The 22,519-nt window shown below is 38.7% G+C and overlaps 1 protein-coding gene across 1 annotated transcript in view; it reads right to left on the reverse strand.

The window, feature by feature from the left end:
- The window catches only part of DCHS2 (dachsous cadherin-related 2), a 251,423-nt gene that overhangs the window by 16,772 nt on the left and 212,132 nt on the right, over nucleotides 1-22,519 (reverse strand). The window contains exons 14-16 of the mRNA XM_047091507.1: nucleotides 15,814-15,927; nucleotides 5,508-5,719; nucleotides 974-1,125 (exon numbers count right to left, since the gene is read on the reverse strand). Of these exons, the coding sequence (XP_046947463.1) occupies nucleotides 974-1,125; nucleotides 5,508-5,719; nucleotides 15,814-15,927 (478 nt within the window). The remainder of the gene's footprint in view (nucleotides 1-973; nucleotides 1,126-5,507; nucleotides 5,720-15,813; nucleotides 15,928-22,519) is intronic.

Below are 22,519 nucleotides of genomic sequence, written 5' to 3' on the forward strand. Positions count from 1 at the left end.
GCACTTACAGAGAAAGCATGTTCGCCTGTCAAATCGCGTGCAAGGCTAGGCCATCATTCTTGAGGCAATCCCCATACTTGGACATTTTGCATTTCTTAGAGTCTTTTCCTTTTTCTTTTATAGACTGTGATGCCATAACTATATCTGCAGGTATAGCTAGACTTTTGTAGCACTGACTTTTGAAAATAACTAGAAGACCCACAACACTAGTATTCTCTTTTCTAGGATTCTGCATAATTCTGTGTACCTTGAACTCTAGACAAAATATATTTAATTTTGAATGTATGCTTAACAAGATCATTTCTATTAGGATACAGTGCTGCCACAAGGACCCGATGACAGGGTTGTACTTTCATACACAAAACTGAGTACAGACTTAAAAAAAGAGGGGTGCCTGGGTGGCTCAGTCTGTTAAACATCTGACTTTGGCTCAAGTCATGATCTCGAGGTTTGTGGGTTTGAGCCCTGCATCTGGCTCTGTGCTGACAGCTCAGAGCCTGGAGCCTGTTTCGGATTCTCTGTCTCCCTCTCTTCCTGCCTTTCATTCCCTCTCTCTCTCTTTCTCAGAAATAAATAAATAAACTTTAAGAAAACAGAATTAAAAAAAGAAATGTCATTCAGTCTTCACTATTTTAAAAAACAATAACAATTATAGAACACTCTATAATTCAGTAGGCATTTCACAAATACTGTCTTTTTTAAGGTCTCTCATTTAGTACTTAATAGCATCCAACATTCATAAAAGCTCAGAACTACAGGGGACCCTAAAGTTCTTCCAGTGTAATCACCGTTTCCAAATAGCAAATACTTTCTAAGGCTCCTTCAGTGTATCGCAAGGGTGATCATAAGTTGGATCAAAGGGGAACGTGTTTTACAACTTAAACTTATATAACAGGAAGTCATGGCCAAAGCAACAATTTTGTCAGCAACAAGCAGAATAAATGAGCAAAATGGACCTGAGTCTGGGACAGACCTGTAGGAATTGGTGAACTCATAATCTAGAATCGCATTTGCTGTCACTACACCACTCAGCACGTCCATGTGGAAGGCATCCCCTTGGTTCCCAGAGAGAATAGAGTACTCAATGAGGCCATTCAATCCACTGTCCAGGTCGGTAGCAAAAACCTGTGAGGAAGCAACTCTTCCATTAGATAAGAGTGTAATCTACAATATGGGTTTAGGCTGTTTTTCAGACAAATACACTGTGAAATAATTATGAATTGTCAAACACGCTCTAAAAACAATGATCAAAGGACTAGCAACAAATGGCTGAAGCTTACATTTATAATACAGTAGGAAATGGGTGAGAAAACTATTCTGCATGCTCATTCAAAGGATTTCCAAATAACTTTCAGTGGGAGTAGCACATGTTTTGAACTATAATTTTAGGCAAGAGGAAAAAATACAGGGATACCTCAGAGTTATTGCGGGTTCAGTTCCAGACCACCAAAATAAAACAAATATTGTAATGAAGCAAGGAAAATGAATTTTTTGTTGCCAGTGCATATAAAAGTTATGTTTACACTCTACTGTAGTCTATTAAGTGTGCCATAGCATTGTATCTAAAGAAACAATGTGCATATCTTCATTTAAAAATACTTTGTTGCTAAAAAATGCTAACCATCATCTGAACTTTCAGTGAGTCTTGCCTCTGTGTTGATGGCTGCCGACTGACCAGGGTGCTGGTTGGCGAAGGCTGGGGTGACTGTGGCAATTTCTTAAAATAAGACGACAATGAAGTTTGCCACATCCATGGACTCTTCCTTTTGTGAATGATTTCTCTGTAGCATGTGATGCTGTTTGATAGCATTTTACCCACGGGAGAACTTCTTTCAAAATGGGAGCCAGTCATCCCAAACCTTGCCCCTGCTTTTTCAACTCAGTTTCTGGAATATTCTAAATCCTTTGTTGTCATTCCAGCAGTCTTCACAGCACGTTCACCAGGTAGGGATTCCATCTCAAGAAACCACTGATCGCTATCACCATAGCAGATATAGTAATAACGAAAAAGTGTGAATATTGCAGGAATTACCAAACTGTGACATAACATGATGGAAAAATGGTGCCAATAGACTTGCTTGATGCAGGCTGCCATAAACCTTCAGTTGGTAAAAAAAAAAAAAAAAAATAAAAAAAAAAAATTACAGTACCTGTGAAGTACAATAAAGTATGATAAAACAAGGTACTGTACTTGAAAAGAAATCTAATTTGCTTGAATAGAGGGTTTCCAGTACTATATTTAGATTCATGCCAGTACCAGAAAATGGAAGAAATCTCTGCATAGTGAATGGTAGTCGTTCATTTGCTGTTTTTCCTGCTTAAAGTATTGCCTGTAAAATAGGCCATATGTGGATTTTTTCATATTTTATTGAAAGTCTCATTTTAGAAGGACTTTTAATTAATGAAACAGCCTAGATTTCGTGCTAGCAAATTTAGATCCTGATCATTTATTCAGTAAATTATCAAAGTAATATTGAGGATGAAACAGAAGTTTTGCATCATTCTCCATGGAGATATATTATTTAGTCTGCATTACATTTTAATCACAAAACTAATTCTATTAGTGAATTCGAGATCTTAAGAATAAATTTACCGATTAATTAAAATTTTTTTCTACTTATTTTTATCCTCTGTGTCCCTCAGCTTTGGCCTGACTGCACCTCACATCCCCATCATCTCTCTCCTGGGTGACTGCTGTCCTGATGGGCGTTTGCTTCTAGCTCCTTCCCCTCTCAATCTATCCTTCACACTGTTGCCAGATCTCAGGGGATCCTGAGTGGCCCAAGTGGGACATCGAGGACCTCATCAGGAGGGCACCCAAGTTAGCTACTCAGTAAAGAAAGGCAGCAATACACAGTTCCTTCGAGATCACCAGGAAAAGAAACTCATATGCATCTGGGTAGAATGAAACCCATCGTGTCCCCTGAGTGCTTGAAGTGTTACAGAGAGTAGGTCTCCCAGGAGGTGTATCAGTTAGGGTTTTAGGATGCCAGCAGTACATATCTGCCAGGGCTAACTTAGCCAGGAGAAATGGATCCGAAAGACGGCGTTCTGAGGTGCCTGGGTGGCTCAGTCAGTTAAGTGTCCGACTTTGGCTCAGGTCATAATCTCACAGTTCGTGGGTTCAAGCCACGTGTCGGACTCTGGGCTGACAGCTCAGAGCCTGGAGCCTGCTTCAGATTCTGTGTCTCCCTCTCTCTCTGCCCTTCCCCCACTTGTCCTCTCTCTATCTCTAAAATAAATAAACATTAAAAAAAAAAAAAAAAGATAGTATCCCGGGGCACCTGGGTGGCTCAGTCACTTAAGCATCCAACTCTTGATTTTGGCTCAAGTCATGACCCCAGGGTCATGGGATTGAGCCCGATGTCAGGCTCCATGCTATCTGCTCCCCTCCACCAATCATGTGCTCTCTCTCTCTCTCTTTCAAATAGAAATAAAAAATTTAAAAAGTCCATTAAAAAAGAAAAAGGAAGATAGTGTCCCGGTGAAGGCCAAGAACCTGGGCCACTCTGGGGGCACAGCTTTGAACTGTTTCCACCAAGATAAGTCAGCTCTCCTGTGCCTCTGTGCTGGTGTCTTACCACTCAAGATTCAAATTCTAGGGAGAGAAAGTCTGTATGAGACTGAGGCAGATGACAACACCTTTGACAGGGGACAGGGACAGGGGACAAGTCACTACCTTGGCTGACAATCTCACCAAGACTGCATCTGACGGGGGATGGGCAGTTCCTAAGGTAAGTTTGTGGGGCTGTAACCAAAAGCGGGAAGTCTGCACAGTGTGCCAGCAAAAGCAAGAACTACCACAAGTACTATAACTCCAGAGCCTTCTACATTCTTATTTCTCTGAACAGAAACACAGGGAGATGGCAGGTCTGGTTTCCTGAGAGAGTCAAATGACCTAAAATGTGAAGAACAAAGTTCATTGTATCTGTCCCTGACTCAGCCTTCTTGGAGTTTGACCTAATCTGACGTACTGGTGGGTGAGGCTCTCACTCACTTGCTGTACCTGGGCTTTAACAGTGTCTTCACCTTCTTGTATTCCACACTGAGCAGTCTAGCTCTATCCAAGTCAGGATGCATGACAAAGAAGTGCAAGGCATCAGCATCCCAGGGCAGGGGCCCTCTGTGACAAAGCAGGCCACACAGTGGCTCTGGAGGCGTCTGTCATCCCCGCTAAACAGGCATCACTGCGCAGGGTGATACAGATTGGAAAAGTGAATGCCCTTGCTTTCTTCTTCAACATCTCAGTCATGGCTGAAGCCGAAGTAAAGACACAGCACTTGTGGGACAGGCTGGCGACTGCAGCCATCAGGCTGCTGTCACACAAAAGAAATCTGCAAAAAGAGCAGAGGAAATCCTGGGGCATGGAGCTAAGACTCCAAGACTCCTGAGACTGCACTGGTCTTGTCTGCACCAACAGAGGGGCACATGTGTATCTGGAACTGAACTGGAAGTCAAACAAAGGCATCTCTCCATATGCAGGTGAGGGTAGCTGCACAGCAGAGCATTGTGGGAGGTCTTGTCCACCAAGTATACTAACCTGTCATCTAGCCTCCTGACCCCATCCACCTAGAGAGAAAGGAGTGTGATCATCACTAGGGGCCGGATCACAGTAGAGGGGTTACAAAGGCCAAAGGGAAGGCCCTGATATGCTGCTGACTTTGCCAGGAAGGGGTTTTTATACTGATTTCCTGTGTGGGTTCCCACAGGGTTGTGCATTTCCAAATGTCCAAGTTCTTGAGTATAAAACAGCAATTCAACTGTGATGGGAAAGGTAAAACTGGGTACTAGTCCCAAAGTAGGAAGAGAGACTATCAAGGATGAGTGGGTTTTAGAGCCTGAACAAGACTACCTTAACAACAGATGATCTTTTTCACGGCCTGGCCCTTTTTTCTGAGATGGCATTAGGCTGGAAACAGCGGATCTGTGCCTTTCACATAAAATGTCCGCAAATTTTGAACCCAGGGAGCTCTCCCATGCATCTGTGCCCCGGTCCACGTTCCTCTGGCTGCAGCTCCCCCTGGCGAGTACCTGCTCACCCTTGAAGACCAAGTGTAAATATCATTCTTCTGTGAAGCTTTATGCTGTTTCTCCAGGAAGAGTTTGTGTCTCCTCTTTGCTCTCATGACATTAAATAGGCACTTCTATTTAACATTAATAACGTGCCTTTAAATTATATACTTACTTTTCTGACTTCCCCACTAAATTGTACACATGGCAAGATGAGCTGTTTTTGTGCCCCTGTATACTCCCTGCTGGTGCTGGACAGAGTCCCTAGGGACAGCAGGTGGGTACTAACTGAGCATGGGATGAAGAGAGGAAGAAACGTGAACTCAGAAACTCTAAGCTTCAGACTTCCTTCAACCTAAGCTGTCATCCAGTTCATCACACATTTTATATGCCCTGGAAACATTTCATTTATGTCCTAGAAAAAGCTTTAGATATTTTGATGTATACTGGTAACAATCCCCACACACTCACACATCCACAAAACGCATTTCTGTTACCTGTATGATGCGAGCATTGTAGAACTGGCCTTCAGGCACTGATACTTGGTACACGCTCTGCTCAAAGCACGGTAAATTATCATTCACATCTTGTATCAAGACTGCTACTTTGCTGAAGGCCCTATGCCCCCTACTTTCTGCTAAAATGATGAGTTGTACTTCATTTCTGACTTCAAAATCCAGAAACTTGGGTTCTTTCACAGTGAGTTCTCCTATTTTTATTCCGAGGGAGAAAAAAAAAATGATGTTGTAGTTAATTATTTAAGAAGTTCCAAATCACCTTTGACTCAAACGCCTGCACCATCATCTGTCCCTGAAAGTCTCCCATTGGCCAGCCTCCCTTCCCTCCCGACTGGGGTCATTGTCAAAAAAGTTGAGAATGTGCTGGTATTTGCAAGGTTCAGACATGAGGAGGGAAAGAAAGTATGAAATAGCTGAAATGTGGGAGCTGTCTCTTAAATCACCCTTCTCTCTCCATATTTAGTCCATCACCATGTCTGCAAAGTTGACCTTTCAAATGTCTTTTCAATCCACCCTCCATCTTCTCTGCTGCTGCCTTCCTCCAAGCCACCGGTATTTTCCATCTTGTCCTTTGCTTTAGGGGTCCTGTGAGATCACTCACCTGGTCTCTGTTAATCCAGTTCCCATTCTGAACTGAATAATACAAATGGACACTGTCATTGTTCCACATAAATCCCTTCCATGCTTTTCCACAATGATTATGATAGAGCTCAGCATTTTTAACCACCACAGGGTCAACTTGCTCAGGACTTTCCTGCCTAAGGAGTCTCCTTTGTGCCAGTCCCCACTTTACTCTCTCTGCTCTGCTCACAACTCTCATAAATGTTCTGTTCCTCAAATTCTCATTTCAGAGTAGCCATGCATGCTTTTCCATCTGCCTGGCATGGTCCCCACTTCTGTGCTTCCTCACGGATCTTTCCAGATCAGCCACCTCTGTATGTACCGTCACTATGGTCAGCCTGCAACAGACTCTCACAAAGTTTCTGCATTTACTGTACTCACCTATTCCAGTCTGGTTACTCCTCTTGGTTTAGAAGCTCACAAAGGTATGGATGGCTGCCTGTCTCTTGCGCCGACCGTCATATCCCCAGTACCTACTTAGCTCAGGGTCTGGCCTACCAAAGGCACTCAATAATACACGCTAACCCTAACCAGGTTAGGGAAACTGACTCTTGAGGGTTATACCTTGTACAAGTTTCTCCCCCAATTTAAGAAAACGTCCCCCCAATATAATTTCCTTCTCTACTTTCTGCTCTGTTTTTTCTCCCTTTTTACTGTCAAATTTATTACTGAATTTATTACTATTGTTATCTTAGTATCATAATTTACTTAGTTCTTACTGTCAGAAATTCCACCAAATGGAGATTCATTGAATGAGCACAGACTTGGAGTTTGAGACACCTGAAACCAAGCATAAATCCTAGCCCTGGCTATTTAGTTTAGGTAAATTACCTGGCTCTACCACCAGTAAGTTATTCAGGTTCCAAGGAGCTGGGTTTCCTCTTCTAGAAAATGAGGATATTAATAATGACTTTATAGGATTGCTGGGAGAAAGAATAGAGTGCATATTTAGAATGTTCCTTTGCAGGAACATGATATAGATTGCAGTGTCCTACCCATGTTTCTCATCCCCACCATCATCAGGTATAGACAAGTATCTATAAAAGCTCTAAATTTAGAAAGAAAACATTTAATAGCCATGGACTAATTGAAGTTTGATCTTCAGGTGAAAGAACCTGTACTGTTTCTGGAAATATGGCCTGGAAGCCACAGTTCTTATTGTTCTATTGGAACCAGCTTCCCTAGACAACCAGCCTAGTCCAAGAAAACGTCAGGCCCTTACGTACTCACCTGGATGTTAATGGGAATCATACCTTGCTCTCGTATCCTAACTCTAGTATTGAGAGGTTTTTTGTTGTTGTTGTTTTGGGGGGGGGAGTTTTATAGCTTCTATTCTGTTATTAAGAAAAATTAAGTATATTCTATAAGAGTAACTCACTACACTACAAAAGTTGAAATTTCACAAACTCACTTTTATTTATTGTCACCAGTTATCAATTCAGAAATCCAAACTACATTTACAAACCACCATCTGATGTTACCAACACCCCTGACAGAAAATCTAGGGTAGATATGACTGTTGGCAGCTGGGAAAATCATAAAGATGCATTTTGAGGAGCTGATAATGAAAGAAGCTGGTCTTCAGAAACTGTGGAACAAGGGCTGAGCCCACAGCCCCAAATGGCCAAGGAACCCTAGACTGAGGTAGGCCCAAAGCACTCTTCCAGCACTCTGTCTCCACCAAGCAGAGCACTTAGCTTGCTATCATGTTCTGTTACTGTTAGCAAAAGAAAAATAAAATAGAAATGCAACACTATATTGCCAGTGTCACTTAGTAGAAAGTGTGCCAATTATAGCGCAGATCAAAGTGGATTTTTTAATAAAACGCTTGTGTCTAGGCTTTGATAATTGGAATTTTGCACTTGGAATGGATCTGCAGTTCTAATGCTTTCCTTGCTCGGTTTTTATTTTTGGCATAATAATTGGCATATGCTGTGAACGTTGTGTAAGTAGGAAAGACAATAACCCGTCTGTCAGATGACTCAGGGCTGGCACACCTACTAGACACGCCTTTGCCTTGGATGATATGTGTATATTCTTCTCAGAGATATCGAGGATTTACTGTCACCAGTGAGATGCGAGAACCACTGAGCTCTCATTACGGGCAGTAGGCCACGTTTTCCTTACAGTAAAAGCCTTGTGGATACCAACTTCGTGTTCATTCTTACGTGTTACTATGCCAGTGATATAACAACGTGAGAATGAAACTGCAGTAACATTTTCTTTCTGATATATGTACACATGGAGCTTTTGCCCAAGTTATAAAATACACATCAAAATGAGATTTAGATTCTTCAAATGCTAAATGCTCAAGAGCATAATCAGGTTACTTCAATCCATTACAAACTGTGCATGTGCATATGTATATACCCAAAGCAGAATGTGATAAATATTTATGTTGTCCAAAAGCTTTTAAACTATCTCCTGCTAAAACTGCATCCTCAAAACATTGCAAATTTGATCATTTTGTTTTATGTTAATCTATCAAATCATGGTTGAATACTACCATTTGTTATTTACATACATGATGTTAGTAAAACTTCAAAATTCTTTCTGGTTTGGACAGTGAGTAGATGTTTTTAAGCTAAAGTGACAAAGAGTTTGAATATAAAAGTAAACCTTTGGTTTGTGACTACAAAAGAGGGAAAACACTGGCACAAACAGACAGAAAACAGTTCTCATCAGAGATCCATGTTATCGTAACTTATTAAATCAGTAACTAATAAAATGGATTTCTCACATTTTTACCTTTAAGAAGAGTAATCATAACCTTAGAGAACTTTACTGATTTTTCATACACACCAGTTTTCTATTTTAACTGGTATAATGGCTTAAAATACATATATATCATAGGGGCACCTGGGTGGCTCAGTCGGTTGAGTGTCCGACTTTGGCTCAGGTCATGATCTCACAGCTCATGGGTTCAAGCCCCGCATTGGGGTCTGTGCTGACAGCTTGGAGCCTGGAGTCTTCTTCGGATTCTGTGTCTTCCTCTCTCTCTCTTCCCCTAACCCAGAGCATTCTGTCTCTTTCTCTCTCAAAAATAAATAAACATTAAAAAAATTTTTAAAAACCCCACTTATTTAAAAATACGTATTTATTATAAAAGCTATATTAGGTACCTTTACACACAAGTTTGAAGATTATGCGATGAAGGTGGCATGAAAGATGAATTTAATATAATAAAAGGTTTTTTTTTTTTTTTTTAATAAAAGGTTTTTTAAAAAGTTTCTTGACAGCAGTTTGGAAGACCTCATAATAAAAACAACTAAAATGCTTGATGAAGTGTGTGTGTGTGTGTGTGTGTGTGTGTGTGTGTGTATTGAAATGAATTGTTGAGTTGGTATAGCAGAAAGCAATCCTCAGAGGACAAAAAAAATAACTGAAAACAGTAATCCATGGAGTTAAGCAAGCACTAAAATCCCATTTTTATTCGAAAAGTCTCCAACCTTCTTCCTTGAGATTCATCTCTGATAGTCCCACAGGGTAGAAAAGCAAGGGAAGAGGCCTGAACCCAAAAGGTGAAGAGTCTAGTGGAAAACCTGGAATAAAGCTGTAAACTCAAAGGCTACCTATGCCTCAGGTGAATGATCAATATTTAAAAGACAAAAACAAGTGAAGAACTGATGCACAGAAACCTGTTTTTCTTGACCTTGGTGTTGGTTGGGAGGGAGAAAAAGTTTCTGCTGTGAATTCATTAACTTAAGCGCAATTTATGGTAGCCGTACTTTCACAGCTATATATTTGTAAAAACCTTCAATAATTAAATTTAGGCTACTCTTTGCTTGATGATGTACCCGGGCAATTTGCAGAAGGAAAACAAATCCCCTCTCAAGGGCATGAATTCAATCTGGTCTGCAAAGAATCCTCCAAGAAAAAGTTTCAAGGATAATGAGGAGCTCATAGTTAACGAGTACAAAAATCACAGAGAAATAAAGTACCATGAGTGAAAGGTAGCAAATCCACAGAAATATGAATAAATCATCAAAGATTTAAGATGCTGGAATTATTGGACACAGAATGTGTCTTTCACATATGTTTAAATACATTTTGAAAAGCTTTGAAACATGAGCAAGAAATGAGACTACTTTCTTACAGGTTTCCAATTATGGAATGGATAAATCACAGGGATGAAAGGTACCGCATAGGGGATATAGTCAATAATATTGTAATAGCAGTGTATGGTGACGGAGGGCAGTTACACTTGCAGTGAGTGAAGTATATAACCTATAGGCTTGTCAAATCACTATGTTGTACTTGAAACTGAGGTAACACCGTGTGTTAACTATACTTCGATTTTTAAAAAAGAGATTACTTAAAAAAAAATTTTTTTTAACATTTATTTTTGAGACAGAGAGAGACAGAGCATGAACGGGGGAGGGTCAGAGAGAGAGGGAGACACAGAATCTAAAACAGGCTCCAGGCTCTGAGCGGTCAGCACAGAGCCCGATGCGGGACTCGAACTCACAGACTGTGAGATCATGACCTGAGCCGAAGTCGGACACCCAACCGACTGAGCCACCCAGGTGCCCCAGAAAAATTTTTTTTCACATTTATTTATTTTTGAGAGACAGAGACAGAGCACAAGTGGGGGAGGGGCAAAGAAGGAGACACAGAATCTGAAGCAGGCTCTAGGCTCTGAGCTGTCAACACAGAGCCCGATGTGGGGCCTGAACGCACAAACCGTGAGATCATGACCTTAGCTGAAGTCGGATGCCCAACTGACTGAGCCACCCGGGGAACCCCAAAAAGAGATATTATTGTTTTTACAAGACCGGGAATTGTTGACAAAGAACCAAAGGGAACTTCTGGAAATAAAAAATACAGTTCCCTAGATTGAAGACAAAGGGGCAAGGAGATAAAAATATGAAAGATAAATGTAGGAGAGAGTGTCTGGCTCAATACTTGTCCAACTAGAGTTCCCCCCAAAAAGATACAAATAAGTTATATTTAGATCAACAGCTGACTTCTTAAGGCAACAATTAGAAACCAGAAGACAGTAGGATAATATCTTAAATGTGATGAGAGAAAATAACTGTGAACTTAGACCAGCAAAAATATCTTTGGAAAACAAGAATTAAACAAAGACATTTTTAGACAACCAAAATCTGAAGAAGTTTACTCTGACAGACTCTCACTACAGGATGTACTTCAGGCAGAAAGAAGATAAAAGCAGAGGAAAGTCTGAGATGTAAGAAAGAACAGTTAGCAAAGAAGCAGATAAATCTGTTTAAAAATATTCATCATGTCTAATTTGAAAGAACTAAAATTATAACCCACAAAAATTTATAAATTGAAACAGGGATATTTGGAGATAAAGAATTCTAAGTCTCTTGTATTATTCAGGAGCAGGATATTGGTTAATGTTAGAAGATAGCTATATAACTCCAACAAACACAGGGGGAAATGGTCATTTTCAGGTAATGATTGTATATTTTGAATGTTCAGAAAAATATTAGAACCAATAAGAGTTTACAGGTTTGCTAGGTACTAAATTAAAATGTAAAAGCCAATTTGAAGTATACCTAACAGCACTGTCATAAAAATCATTTTTTCCATTTACTTTAGCAAGAAAAAGTATAAAGTATTTAGACTAAATCTAACAAGAACCATTCATGCCTGGTATAAAAAATTTAAACCTGTATTAAAATATATTAAGGAATAAATGGATGTGATTTTATATATCATCCCTGAATTAGAAGACAATACCATAAAGATGTTAGTTTTCCCCAAACTGATATTTAGAATTGATACAATTCCAATAAAAAAATTCTAGCAACCTAAATGTCTGTTGATGGATGAATGAATAAAGAAAATGTAGTCTATACATACAATGGCACATTATTCAGTCTTAACAAAGAAGAAAATCCCGCCACATGTGACAACATGGACGAACCCTGCGGAATTAGGTTAAGTCACAGAAAGACAAATATTGCATGATTCCACTTATATGAGGTATCTAAAATAGTCAAATTCCTAGGGGCAAGGAGTAGAATTGTGGCAGCCAGCTGCCATGGGGGAGGGGCAATGGGGAGTTGCTGTTCAGGGGGTATAAAGTTTTAGTTATGCAAGATGCCTAAGTTCTAGAAATCTGAGAGACAACACTACCCCAATAGTTAGCAATACTGTATTGCACACTTAAAATTTGCTAAAAGAGAGAAAAATAGAGTTAAAAAAGAGTTTACCACAGTTTTAAAAAAGAGAAGCTTTGGTAGATGATTATTAACTATCCTACATAGCTATACAGGGCTTTGTGAGGAGGATACTTTGGCCTGATAACTTAATTACTTAATTCTAGATTGGGGCTATGCAACTGTTTTGGACATTTTCTTTGTTAATTAGGGTGAGGTTCCACCTGAAATTAAATATGCATGCCATGATTACATGGGCTAAATGCATGAAAGGTGTGGATAGATGTTCCATCACCCAAAGACTTATGAATAAATCTTCTTTTCTCAGAAAAAAAAATCCCAATAGGCTGTGTATGTGTGTGTGTGTGTGTGTGTGTGTGTGTGTGTGTGTGAAAACTTGGCAAGTGGGTACAATGATTTATATTAGAGCAAAGGGCCAATAACATCTAATATGCTCCTGAAGAACAGGAGGATGGGGCTGCTTCCTTGGTATGAAAACTGATTAGAAAGCCTACGTGATTAAGGGAGTGTGGTAGTGCTGTGTGGATAGAAAAGGAGATGAATGCAAAGGAGTCAAGGAGCCTCTAAAGGGTCATGGGAAAATAACATGACCGTGAGGGTTTCGCCATTGGGATAACTGGTAATCCTCTTTTTAAAAAAGAAGAAGAAAAAGAAAAAGGAAAGTTATCCCTAACTCATGCAAAACATGAAACTCAATTCTAGATGCACTACACATGTAAACATGAAACACAGGAAAACTATAAAAAGCTTAAAAGACAATGTAACAATATATTCATGATCTCAGGATAGGGAAGAGTCTCTTCACCTACAAAACGGGAATATCATAAAGTAAAAGGCTGATTAATTTTAACTAAAATAAAAATGTGCCAGTAAGAGAGTGAAAGACAAGTCACAAAATAAAAATTTTCAAAAGAAAAAAAGAAACAGACAAAGGGGGTGCCTGGGTGGCTCATTTGGTTAAGTGTCTGACTCTTGATTTTGGCTCAGGTCATGATTTCACGGTTCCTGTGCTGACAGCACGGAGCCTGCTTGGGAGTCTCTGTCTCCCTTTCTCCCTGCCCCTTCCCTGCTCACTCTCTCTCAAAATAAACAAACATTTAAAAAAAGCAAAGGACAAATGCTAATAAAATATGTTAAAAATCCGTAGGCTTCAGAAAGAGAAACATAAACAACCCAGTAGAAAAATAGCAAAGTATATCAGTCTGCATTTTTCATATGGGAGAAAATAGGAATGGCCAATAAACTATAGAAAATGCTCAGATTCATTAGTAATACAGAAATGCAAATTACAACCCCAGTGAGATACCACTTCGCACCTGCCAGACTGGCATAAGAAAGTAGGACGCAAACAACCGCGATTGCCCCCATTCAGTGCTGGTGGCACGTGAAGTGGGACAAAGCAGTTTGTAGAACAATTTGGCACTATCTGTAATGCCGAACATATGCATCCTCTGATGTATATGCCCAGCCTATACTCTAGGGCCTAGAGAACTCTTTACACATGTGCCAGAAGACACGTACAAGGTTTCTCCTAAGAGCGCTTGTTATTGTATCCCCACACAGGAAAACCTCCCTGTCCATCAGCAGTGGAATGGATAAATAAGTTGTGACATAGACTGACAACTGAAAGCCACAAAGAAATGAAAACGAAAGAAACCCATCTGCACACATTAACAAGAAGGATTCTAATTTTGAATAAAAGGAATCAAATTTCAATAAAATACATAGACTATGAATCCATTTATATAAAATTCAAAAATAAGCAACCTTAAACAGCTTTATTGTATAGAAGTGCATTTCCTGTAAGTCACGAGGGAGGGATTATCCCTGAAGTTGGGACATTAGTCAGCCTGGAGCAGTAGAGAGAAAGGATGCAATCAGAAAAGGGCTCAGAGGGAGCACCAATGATGGTTGTGTTCTATTTTATGATCTCGGCTGCTACTTATTCTTTGCTACTCCTCATTAATGTGTGCATAATGATTTATGCACTATAAGTGACAGTAAAAATGTTGAGCAAAAGAAATCAAGTCATAGAAGAGAGTACGTTAGCATGATTCTGTTGTGATGTTTCAAGCAAGGTAAAATGAAATAATACATTGTTTAGGGATTCAAAGACAGTGGGAAAATTATAATGAAAAAAAGGCAGTGATCAATACCAAATTCAGATTATTGGCTACAGACTACCTCAGATAAAGGAAGAGAGATGTGAGAGGGAAGGGACACAAGAGGGCTTCCTGAGGTTCTACTAATGTCTCCTCTCTGGAGATAGGTGGCAAGTACATGCTCATTAAATAGTTTTATATGTCTTAGCATATCATCTTGTAGCTGTTTCACAGTAAAATTTTGAAATAAATTTCAACATAAACAAATATTTAATTGGAAAGCAAAGAGTTATCTGTGGATGACCTCTTTGGACTAACCATAGGCATATTTTACCTGAATTTTGACGAGAGACTCTAGAAAAAATAGGGCCATGCCGGGGTCATGTTAAGGGTGACGTGGCAGAAGGATGTGGGCAGCCTGGGGAAATGTGCAGTCTCGGCTACTGGCCTTATTCCTAAACATTCTATGCTCCTTTCCCGGAACTTAAGATACCCGGACTACTAGAAGATTAAGGCTTTGTGATGTTCGCAAATGACCCTCCTGTCAACAGACAAGGTGCTTCCTGCACCGCCCTTGAACCAGACGTTGGGGTGAAGAGATGAAGAGCTACCTCAGAAAGGCTGCCAACCAAAGGTGGTGTGGACTAAAAAGTCATAACACTCCCCGGGACGAGAAGGCATTTGCTTAAGAAATTACCCCCTTCTCAATTCTTTCCATGTGCATGTAGTACAGATTAAATAAAGCAGTTGTATGGTAATATAGAAATTATTAAAAACATTCTTCTTGAGGTTTGACAATGCAGCAGTAGATATGTATCTAGTTGTTGGTCAAAGAGTATGTTTCAAATAATCAATTGGTATTCATTTAAAACACAATAATGGTCTTATTAAAGCTAAATTTAATACATGCTGTATTTGGAAGTAATTTCTTTACCACCACACAGAAACCTTTCCAGCTGTCCTTTTTTGCTGCATTGTTGACATTCAGTGGCGCATTAAGAAGAATCTCATGGTGAAAATGCCTTATGGCTAGACATGTGTGGTTATTTTCAATTCAAACTCAATATTGATGGTCTCCCTACTATATCTCCCACTGCCCCAAATAGATGAGACAGTTATAAGTAGAAACCAATTTGTCTTAGAAAATTCAAAGGGTAGGCTAGATACTGCCTAATTTGGAAATGTGAAGAACAGGATTCTTAGCAAGTACATGTAAATAAAGAAGTGGTCTTGATTTCTCACAATTTCTCATCAGCTACCATAAAAACTTTGTTTCTTGTTTACCTTTTCAAATATATTCCTCTCATGTTTCTACCTTTCAAATTTTGAGTTTCCTTTGCAGAAGTATTTCTTACTAGTAACATTAAATGGAGCAGGAAATAAAGTTATTACAGGAAACAGAAGGATTACCTGAGTTGGAGCACAGGGAAAAAACCCCATCTTCGTTTCCACTAAAAATTGAATATTTAATGCTGTCTTGTATTGGGTCAGGAGCAACAGCTTTTACAGTCACAATAGAAGTACCTGCAAAAATCAGGTTGAAAAAAAAAAAAGAAAAAACTTTAGGAAAAGAAAATTTCAGGGAAAAACCAGAGCAAACACTGGGTACTTATTATTTGCTTACTACATTTTCATTTGTTCATTCATTCCATGATTAGTCATTGAGAGTCTTCAATAAGCTAGATCCCATGCCAGGAACTAGAGACAGAGTAGTAAGTTAGAAAAGATCTCAATCTCATGGTGATTAGCTAACGGAAGGAGACAGACAATAAACCATTAAACAAATACATAATCAAAGTAGATTTCTGATGTGCTAAGTTCCCTGGAAGAATAAACAAGGTAATGTGACAGAAAACACTTTTTTAGCGGGGAAGGCAGACGTATGACATTTCAAATGATAGGAACAGACTGATTATCAGCATGAAGGAAGAATTAGCAAGCACTGAGGGAGGCAACGATGTGATTAGAACTGGGATTTCACTGGAAGGTTCTCAAGAATCCATTTGGGCCCCAAGTCAGCACTTTGCTGTCTTCATGTGTAATATCTCATGCCCTTTGCTGTTTCTGCTTTACTTCCTCTCCAGGTTGTCCATTTGTCCTCCTCTTTTAATTGCCCATCTTTTTCGTTTTTTATAATTATTTTTTATTTAATCAACTTTATTAAGGTAACATTTACATACAACAATATACACATATCTGAAGTATACTCTTATGTGTGTTTGAACAACTATATGCACCTGTGTAACGACCATCATGATCAAGATGTAGAGTATTTCTATCACTCCAAAAAATTCCCTTGTGACTTTCTGTAGCCAGTTTCTTATTACTTCTGGTGCTAGACAATCACTGATTTACTATTACTTTGTTTTGCTTCTAAAATTTCATACACATACAACTTATACAGTATCTGTCTTCTTTTGATTGGCATTATTTTTGTAGAATCAAATATTAAGAGTTCATTCCATTTTTGCTGTAGAGTATATTCTACTGAATGGACATACCACAATGTGTTGATACATTTTTCTATATATGGACATTTGGATTGTTTTTAGTTTGAGGCTATTATGAATACAGCTGCTATAAACATCCATGTAACAGTGTTTGTGTGGACATATGTTTTCATTCCTCATGGGTAAACACATACAGTGAGTGTATGTTTAACTTTATAAAAAACTGTCCAACTATTTTCCAAAGTGATACTATACCATTTTACGTTCCTGCTAGCAACATATGAGAATTCTAGTTGCTCCATATCCACTGGTCTTCTTAATTTTAGTCATTCTAATGGATGTGTGGTAGTATCTCATTGTGGTTTTAATTTTAATTTCCCTGATGTCTGATGATGTGAGTCTTCTCGTGCTTATTGGCACAAGAAGAAAACTGAAAGGGAACATTTGAGAAGAACACAGGTGCTGACGTGGTGTCAGAGAGGAGCACACAGCAGGGATCATCAACTCAGATGCCTTCGGTAAAAGTAAGAGCATGGGCAAATGAAGAAGACAGATGGGTGGAAAAAGCAAGAGACTGTCTGATGTGCCTGAGGCACTCAGCTTCAACTCATTGCTGCCAGTAGGGAAGAGAAAACAGGCTTTAGGAAGTTTTAAATTCTGGTCAAGAGAAGCTCAAAAATTCATATTTGTTTTCATGTGAAATCTCCCAATTCATAAATGTCAGAACTTAATTTAATTTAGGGGAAAAACATAAGCCATCACATGGGTCGAACAAAACACAGCTGTGGCCTGACTACAATTCTGAGCCTGCTCATTTACCATCCCTGATAGAGAAGACAAATCTCTCCTTTTTGTTATCAGCCTTTCTGGCACCTAGACTGTGGTACTTCTTTTTCATCCAGGGACTTGTACTTAACACACTCGAAGACCAATCTTATCTTTCCACTAAATTGGACTTAATTCTGTGAGAGCACAGGAGGTTTCCTGCATATTTGTGTTCCATATATTTCTGCAACTCCGGATAAGTTTTGCCTCTAAAGTTTCATATACTTGAAAATCAGAGGGGCTGTTTTCTTACGCATAGCATGCCTTTTCAAGAATCAATCATATTGTTCCCTATATTAAAAGTTTGTCCCTTTGTACATAATAGGTGCCCAAAAAGTATGGGAAGAAAGGAGGTAATAGAAGAGACAAAGGAAGTAAGAGACGGAGATGCTCACTGAAGTGTTCTAGCCTGAGAGGCTAGAAGAATACCTCTCTGCCCACAGGACCCTTCTAAACCAACAGCAACTATGGGGGAAAAAAAAAGAAAAAAAAAGGCATATATATATATATATATATATATATATATATATATATATGCATGCCTCACTGCTATAACACAATAACACAATATCTGATAGTGGAATTTGCAGTAGCTAAAAAACAAAACAAAACAAAACAAAACAAAACAAAACAAAACAAAACAAAACACCTATTCTGGGCCTCTGCTGGGCCTCCTCATTGACTTCTACTGCGCAGGCCCCAGGGACCAAGCTTGAAAGCCATCTTGCTCAAAGGTACAGTAAAAACAATCCCTAAACCAGGCCAAATCAATAGATCTGCTTTTTTCTGGATACTAAAAAGGGTTTCACTAAAGAGAAGAGAAGAAAGAAAAGGCCCTGGAACAGATAATATATTCCCCAGGAGCCTTTTCAACACTTAACACTCAAAGAAAAATGCAGTGATCGCTATACATATTTAAGGAAACAAGTATATGACACTGTTCACGAAATTGAAAATTCATTGAAAAAAGACATAAAATAGAATTCATTATGGAGAAAGAATGGGAAAAGCAAAACTGGATATATTACTCTCTTTAAAAACATTATGTTTAACATAAACTGTGACAAAGTTTTAAAACCATTTTTTGAGGCTTCCAAGTGGTGGTTCGTTTCAAGCCAATTATGAAGTCATTTGGTGACAATGTAAAGGATTTTAATTAATCCTCATGGCATCAAGTTGCTGCACATGTTGAGAATCTTTCAAGCTGCATCATAATCTGATACTTATTTTACTACATGTTAGGAGACGTATGACTAATATAAAAATGCCTTACATTTTCGGTAGGAATATGCCTTCCCAGTAGTGCAGTATGTTTTACTTTCGGTGCGTAATCACAATTCTGTGCTTACAATACAATTAAGTTTTTAAACACAGGAAATTTTATTTCAACTGGCTAGTCGTATATTCTTAAGAACGGCAGTAATAAGAGAAACAGTTATATACAAAAAAAAGATGTAAGTCTTGCTGACAGCCTTTTCTGTATGGGTTAGGATGCTTTAATTATATACCCGATTACAAAAGAAAACATGGAGATAGCTTACATGTAAAAGAACAAAGATGAGCAAAGAACTGTAAATAAGAATCACAGATGGCTTCTCTTAGAAAAGGAACAACCCTATTTTTATTGCAAATAAAATGTTCATGATATCAAGTGAAATCGTAGCACACGAAGAATTTCATTCGATGAAAGTATTTCAAAGTAGATGCTAACATCAGCAAAGAGCTACAAATAGTTATATATGTTCTTCCTTGGATGAAGTTAAATTTGAGACTACCCCCCAAAAGAGGAAATAACTAACGGGCCTTGAATCCTTCTAAGTCTTGGCTTATCGTGCACATTTTAAGTAAAAGTCTTTCTCTGGACATCTAGAGAAGTTTTACAATTACTGCTCATTTCACATCAAGGTAGGAATGATAAAATGAAAACCAACACTGTACCTTTAAATCCCATCAGGCAACTGAAACATATAGAAAAATTTACATTTTCAGCTTTTATGAATTTCACTGTAAGTGTAACATTGCATCAAAAGTGTAATACATTCCATGTTCTTGGTTTTTTTCTTTACAAAAATACAGTTAAAAAACTAATATCAGGGGCACATGGGTGGCTCAATCAGTTAAGCCTCTGACTTCGGCTCAGGTCATGATCTCTCGGTTCGCAAGTTCGAGCCCTGCATTGGGCTCTGGGCTGACAGCCCGGAGCCTGGAACCTGCTTCAGATTCTGTCTCTCCCTCTCTCTGCCCCTCCCCTGCTCACGCTCTGTCTCTCTCTCTCTCTCTCTCTCTCTCAAAAATAAAATAAAAAATAAACATTAAAAAAAATACCATCTACAGCAGCAGTGAACTATCTATTCAAAAGCAGAATTATGGGGGTGGCTGGGTGGCTCAGTTAGTTAAGCATCCAACTGGATTTCAGCTCAGGTCACAATCTCACAGTTCATGGGATTGAGCCCTGCATCAGCTCTGTACTTACAGCATGGAGCCTGCTTGGAATTCTCTTTGCTCTTCTCTTACTTGTGTGTATGTTCACGTGAACATGCTCTCTCTCTCAAAAATAAAGGGATTAGGGGGCGCCTGGGTGGCTCAGTTGGTTGAGCGTCTGACTTCGGCTCAGGTCATGATCTCATGGCTCGTGAGTTTGAGCCCCGCGTCAGGCTCTGGGCTGACAGCTCAGTGCCTGGAGCCTGCTTCGGATTCTTGTCTCCCTCTCTCTCTGCCCCTAACCCACTTGCATTCTGTCTCTGTCTCTCTCAAAAATAAATAAACATTAAAAAAAATAAAATAAAGGGATTAAATATTTTTAAAAAATAGATAAAAGCAGAATTGTGTAACAATGTTATGTGACTATAAAAATCAAAATTCATGGAAATTTTTAGATGAAGTAACAATAAAAACGTTTTATTCAGAGCTACCCATGAGTAAATAATTCTAGTTTTACTTTTGTCATTTCTAAGCAGTGCAAGTATTTTATTGATGACTGACTCGAGATTTTTTAAACGTTTCGATGATTTTAAACTATCCAATATCTCTTAATCATCCAGCCACTGAAATACTGAACATATTTCAATCATTTAAGACAAAAAGTGGTAGTGACATCAGCAAGATGGCTGAATAGAAAGCCCTAGACCTCATCCCTTATAGAGACATTGAATGAACAACAATAGTATATAGACCAAAAAGCCTTCATGAAAACTCCAGGCCAGAAGGGAGTGGTATGATATATTCAAAGGTCTGAAAGAAAAAACCTGCCACCAAGAATACTATGTCCAGCAAAACTGCCCTTTAGAGATGAGAAAGAAATAAAGATCTTCTCAGGTAAACAAAAGCTGACAGAGCTCATCACCACTAAACCTACCTGACAAGAAAGACTGAATGTTTCCAGTTGCAATGAAAGGACATTAGATAGCAACATAAAAGCATATGAAAATATAAAGCTCTCTGGTAAAGGTAAATATACAAATACCAAATCTCATAACACTGTAATGGTGGTACATAGATCATTTTAATTCTGGTGTAAAGTTTAGAGATAAAAGCATAAGGAATCAGTATAACTATAAAGCTATGTTAATGGATAAAAATACTAAAAGAGGTAATTTATGAAATCAGTAACGAAGTGGGAGGGAGAAGTAAAGGGACAGTTTTTTGTATGTGATTGAAATTAATTGTTACTGGTTTAAAATAGATTGTTAAAGCTATTAGATGTGTTATGCAATCCCTATGGTAACCACAAAGAAATTATCTATAGATGAAATGCAAAAGGAAATAAGAAGGGACCCAAAACATGTCACTACAAAAAAAACTAATGAAATAAGGGAAGGTGGCAAGAGAAGAAAAGAACAAAATTAAAAACATAACACAAAACAATTTTAAAAAACTTTTTTAATGTTTTATTTTTGAGAGAGAGAGACAGAGACAGAGCATGAGTGGGGGAGGGGCAGAGAGAGAGGGAGACAGAGAATCCAAAGCAGACTCCAAAGCTGTCACAGCACAGAGCCCGGCGTGGGGCTTGAACCCACGAGCCACGAGATCATGACCTGAGCTGAAGTCGGATGCTTCAGCGACTAAGCCACCCAGGTGCCCCTACATAAAACAGTATAAAAATGGCTGTATTAAGTCCTTCCTATCAGTAATTTTTAAAAGTCTAGATGGATGAAACTCCTCAATCAAGAAACATGGAATAGCTGAATGGATTAAAAAAACAAGATCCAAGTATATACTACCACCAAAAAACTCACTTTAGATATAAAGACAGGGATAGGCCACAAGTAGAAAGGTGGGAAAAGATATTCCATGCAAATAATATCCAAAAGAAAACAGGGGAGGTTATACTTACATCCGACAAAATAGAGTGCAAGTCAGAAACTGTCACGAGACAAATAAGGACACTACATAAAAAGTTCTATTCACCAGGAAGATAAAACAATTATAAATATATATGCACTTAACAGCAGAACACCCATATATATGAAGAAAATACTGATGGAATTGAAGGGAGAAGCAGATAGTAACATAATTAATAGTAGAAGATTTCAATACCTCACTTTAAATAACGGACAGATCAAACAGTTAGAAAATCAATGACGAAATGAAGGACTTGAATAATATAGAAATTGGACCGAAGAGACATACATGGAACACTCTACCCAACAACAGCATAATACACACCCTCAAGTGTTTTATGTGTTCCCACTTGTTCCTCAAGTGCACATTCTCCAGGACAGATGACATGTTAGGGAACAACAGGAGTCGTAACAAATTTAAGAATATTAAAATCATACCAAGTATCTTTTCTAACTACAATGGAATGAAAGTAGAAATCAATAGCAAAGGAAAACTGGAAT

This window comes from Lynx rufus, unplaced genomic scaffold, assembly GCF_022079265.1.
Source record: "Lynx rufus isolate CCGP_SWC_20201006 ecotype Redwood Valley unplaced genomic scaffold, mLynRuf1.p SCAF_3, whole genome shotgun sequence".
Lineage (NCBI taxonomy): Eukaryota > Metazoa > Chordata > Mammalia > Carnivora > Felidae > Lynx > Lynx rufus.